Here is a 4,545-nt window from a genome sequence, read left to right on the forward strand (position 1 = left end):
CGCAAAAGCTGGCTCGGCGCAGGCTGGGTGTTCTGCCAAACAGCCGGCAATGCCTTACAACGCTGGGCTCTCCTGGTAGCCGTACAAACATCCAGCCCCGTCAGCGATCTTGAAATCTTGACCTGACTAACGGTGGCTTTATGATTTCTTAGCACAATACGTCGCGTAAGTCCTCCTTTGCCAGTTTTTAATTTCAAATGGCAGTAGTGGCAGGGGGGAAAAACGCTCTGTCTTCTCCAGCTCGTTACACTTCTGAAGTTCCCGCTACGGCAGATAATCCCAGCCTTGTCGATCTGTCTCCTCACAGAGGGTTTTGCCAAGTCTGCTGATCGTGTCTGATGCAGACGGGGCAGCCGGTCCCCAGAGCACTGGGTGGAGGCAGTCCCAAGGATCAAATATAAGCGCAACGCTCATTACACACACGCCTCTCGAGCGTAAGTTGTGCAGAGATTTCCACTGAGCTGCATAAAACAACCCCCGGTGCCTTTCTTGGCTGGACAGATGTATGGATTAATTGTAAATAGGTCTGGGTTTAGCTCCACGTGTTAAATAAACATTCAGCGCTCCAGTGCTTTGTCCATTTGCCTGTATTTTTCTCTCTCTGACCTCACACTCTTCACCCATCCTCGTTAGCCTAAATAATGGCCATCCGATTCTGCTGCTGCCACAGTCAAGAACTGTAGCACACCACAGACTACACTGTTAACACTTTGCCATGACAAAAACTGACCGTGTAACCCTAAAGTTTTAAGCCTTCTGGGAACACCTTTTACGAAAGGCACCAGATCTCACTCCGTACCTGCTTAGCTTTAGAAGCTCATGGGTCTGGATGAAGAACTTTAAGAAGTCTAAACAAATTGTGTCACATAATTCTCCTTTTTTCCGTTCCTTACTGACATTTTCAAGTAGTTGTGCTGTGACTGTCGTGATCTAAGGATTAAGTGAAATAAGATTTGTGGGCAGAGGTAATAACTTTTTATTAGACTCACTGATATAGCTGGAAAAAAACCATACAAGAAGTGTTCCTGTGCCTGAAAACTTGTCTGTTTTTTCCAGCTATATCAATTGCTCTAATAAAAGATATTATCTCCCTTTACAAACCTTGACATGTTGAAGGAATTCAGTAAGTGAGACATGATTTTCCTTTTTTCGAAGCCAGGCTGGTTAGGCTCTATGAAATTACAGTCTTCCAGATACTCTGTTCTTCTCTTTTAATTACAGATTCGAGTGTCCATCAGCTAGAGAGGGCAGTTTTCACCCAGCCCCGTGCTTCACCACCAGGGCCATGGGACTGTGGCCCTGCACTTCCCACCCACTCCTCCGAAGAGCTGCCGCGACGGTGCAGCGACCAGGAGGCGGAGGGGACTGTGGCCCCCAGGTTGCAGTAGCTACTCCAGGGCACCCGACTACAAGCGTACGCTTAGAGCTGACCTTTGTGATCAGAAAACGAGCACCCTAAGAGGAGCGCGATAGCGTCCAGAGCGATGTCTGTTAAAGCAGGAGGGCACTGGCGGGGCATTCCGACCAGAGGCCGGGTAGGAACAGCACAGGGTGCCACCCTACAGGGGTGCCACCCTGGACGGACAGATGCTGAAGCAGCAGGAGCCGTGGGTTCACTCACCTGGAACTGCCCCCCGCCCCCCTCAGCCCCTCCTCACGATCTCCCCGGGTCCCCATCCCAAACACCACCCCAGTAGCACCCAGCTCCCCCCCAGGACACACCACCATGCTGCTTGCTGCCCACCCTGTGACAGGAGTCTCAGGCTGACTGAAGGAGGGTTGGGTCCACGTGTGGGAAAGAAATCATTTCAGCACTCGGGGAATCGAGCCTTGCCTCAGAACGTTGACTTCTGACTTCAGGGATTCTCAGTGAGAGAGAAGAGGAGATGTGCAGAAAGGATGAAACCTGAAATCTGCCCTTGAGTCCCTCTGGACTCCTCCACTCATCAGGATGGGGTTTGTCACCCACCCTGACACATTTTTGCCTGCTTGGGGAGGGCAATGGGGGAGAAAGAGTTTTCATCCATCGTTTCTAGTCATGGCTAAAAGGGATCTGGCTTGCTTTAAATGTCAGGGTCCCCTTTTCTGAAGAGCTTAATTGTCCTCTGCCCTATTGGTGATGCCGCGGGCAGCATTTGATCCTGGGCCTAGAGCAGCCCTGCTCAACCAAGAACAAGAGAGGGCAAACGCCGGGTGCTGCTGTGGCTGTCTAAGGCCATTTTCTGTGCTTGCTTCCTGCCCAGTTCAGGTCTGAGGTGCCAGAGCTCCCCTCTCCCAGTGCACGGTTTCAGGCGTATTCTCAGCTCGCAGCCTGCCCTACTTGTTCGGTTCTGTCCTCACCATAAATCACACTGCTGCCACCCCCTCGCAGCTGAGCAGCAAGTAAGAACTACGCAAGCATTCCTTTCACGGACAAGTTCGCACACCTAAGCATGGACGCTCTCCATCTGGTTTCAACCCAAACCCAACCAGGCAGGGTAGGACTAACAGAGTCCCCCACTAGTTCTGTTTGCTGTTGATGACTCCTTGACCGGACCTATGAATAGAGCTTGTGTCTGGTCCTCCTTCCACCCACAAGAAAGCCGGGAGAGCCTGGGAAAGCAATCACACTTGAGCACTCCCACATGCTTCTGGTCCTAGACCACCTTTAGAGCGAGGGCACACACGCGTAGTTAAAGCTACAGCTATGGTGGGAAGCCCACATGGTAGCACGGCTGCGGGGGAGAACAATGACCAACTTATTCAGAGCGGCCAAAGGTTTTGTTAAGCAGCTCTCCAGCAGCAGTAGGATTTATGTGATGCAGGGCAATTCCAGTAGTAACCAGTGACACAGCGCTGCGCCTTTCTTCCTCACCCAGTCCTCACATCAGGCGGCCAGCCAGACTCCTGATTTCCATGTGGGCTGATTCGTTGAGAACATTAAGCTTCCACTGGGAAGCGAAGTGCTTGGCGGAGACTGCTGCCATAGCCTGCTCCACGCTAGCAGCACGCTGGCAGCTCCCAGCACCTCCATTTCATTTTTCTGCTATTTTTTTTTCTCCACGCACCTCAGAGTATTTACCCCATCTCTAAAGGGTTTTGGAGGAGGGAAACAGCTGCAAATATTCTGTTATTTGTGCGGGTTCTAGGACAAAAATCTCCTAACAATTGCAAAGCTTCAAACAAAAGGTTCCTCCCTCTGGAAGGTGGAAGGGGCTCTGACAGGCAGAAGAGGCCCACGCTTTTGCCTGTCTTGGTGTCCCTGAACGGCCGCTGCCCGGGTTACATCAGCCCCAGCTCCGACTGTCAAACCCCAATCAGAGTTGCCAAGTGTGAAATATTTCCTACGATACTCATGCGTTCAGTAGCCTCGTCGGGCTCTCCCTCAGCCCAGCTGGATTCCAGCATGTCCAAGACGCACAACCTGTTAGAGGCTGCTGCTCGCAGCCACCAGCAGCAGTTCCGGCACACGTCAGACCACGGAGCTTTCCCACCTCGTCCCAGAGAGAGCAATGCCCAGAGCAGAAAGCGAGTGGCCCAACACTGGAACCGGCACCACACCTACACCCTTCTTCTCCGCTATTATTTCCAAGCGGGAAGTCCCTACTGTCAACTCATAACAGAAGCGCCTGCTCCCAGCCATTAATGGCATAACCTTACGCTTTGTACTATTGCGTTTCATCCCATTTCTACCGTCTCAGCCATCAAAATTGCCTGCCCCCTCCCATAGGATATCCCAGTCCTCCCCTCTGTTGACAATGCCTCCCAACTTTGCATAAGCAGCCAATTTCATTAGCGCATCCATTTCAGCGTGCCAAGATCATTAATGAAAACTGGGCCCAGGACCAGACACTGGGGAACTCCTCTACTAATCTCTTATAATTCCTGCACTTACCTCCATCTTAACTGCTAACCCACCGTGCAGCACTGTAGCTAATGGATTGCTGAAGTCCAAAGCAATCAGTTCTACCGCATTTAGTGTGACCTCCAACCTAACACTGGGTAGAAGAGGTCCCAGAGCGGAAAAGCATCCAGAATTCATTTCAGAAGTGCCTGGGGAGCTGTAGAAACATCCATCCTAATCTACATAAAAATATCCCATGGATAGTTAAGGGCAGTGCTCAGACTTTGCACCTTAATCCAAGTCGTGATTCGCCTGACATCATCATAGAGCCACTAGATCTTGTTACATCTTTGTCTGCTCCATCAAGCAACTCAAATTCCTCTTCCGCAAGCAAAGCACACACAAACTGAGCAGTTCAGGGCTCACTGGGCGTGCAGCACCCCTGGCAGCCCCAGGGATTTCCTCTGAACCTCTTCCACGCTCCACATCTTTGGTGAGCCACTGACCTCTGAGCCGGCAGCGCTCACCCAGCCCCAGACCCCCAAAGCTCCCCGCAGCTGTACCCCATGTTTCCAGCCACACATCAGCTGTGGTGCTGCCAGACACCCCCGCTTCAGGCACCAGGGCCTCGTGCCCCTGGGACCCATCTCTCCCAGGCCACGAAGACCCCCGGACTTGCTTCCGAAGAGAGCTCTGCCCGGCTCATCACTCGCGCTCAGCAC

At 52.1% G+C, this 4,545-nt stretch overlaps 1 protein-coding gene across 1 annotated transcript in view; it reads right to left on the reverse strand.

Annotated features, from left to right (window-relative positions):
- Nucleotides 1-3,880, reverse strand: part of IFT43 (intraflagellar transport 43) — a 49,626-nt gene extending 45,746 nt beyond the window's left edge. The window contains exon 1 of the mRNA XM_035902027.1: nt 3,875-3,880. Within this exon, the coding sequence (XP_035757920.1) occupies nt 3,875-3,880 (6 nt within the window). The remainder of the gene's footprint in view (nt 1-3,874) is intronic.
- Between the last annotated feature and the right edge of the window lie 665 nt (nt 3,881-4,545).

Source organism: Egretta garzetta, unplaced genomic scaffold (genome assembly GCF_000687185.1).
Source record: "Egretta garzetta isolate BGI_Z169 unplaced genomic scaffold, ASM68718v1 scaffold79, whole genome shotgun sequence".
Classification (NCBI taxonomy): Eukaryota; Metazoa; Chordata; class Aves; order Pelecaniformes; family Ardeidae; genus Egretta; species Egretta garzetta.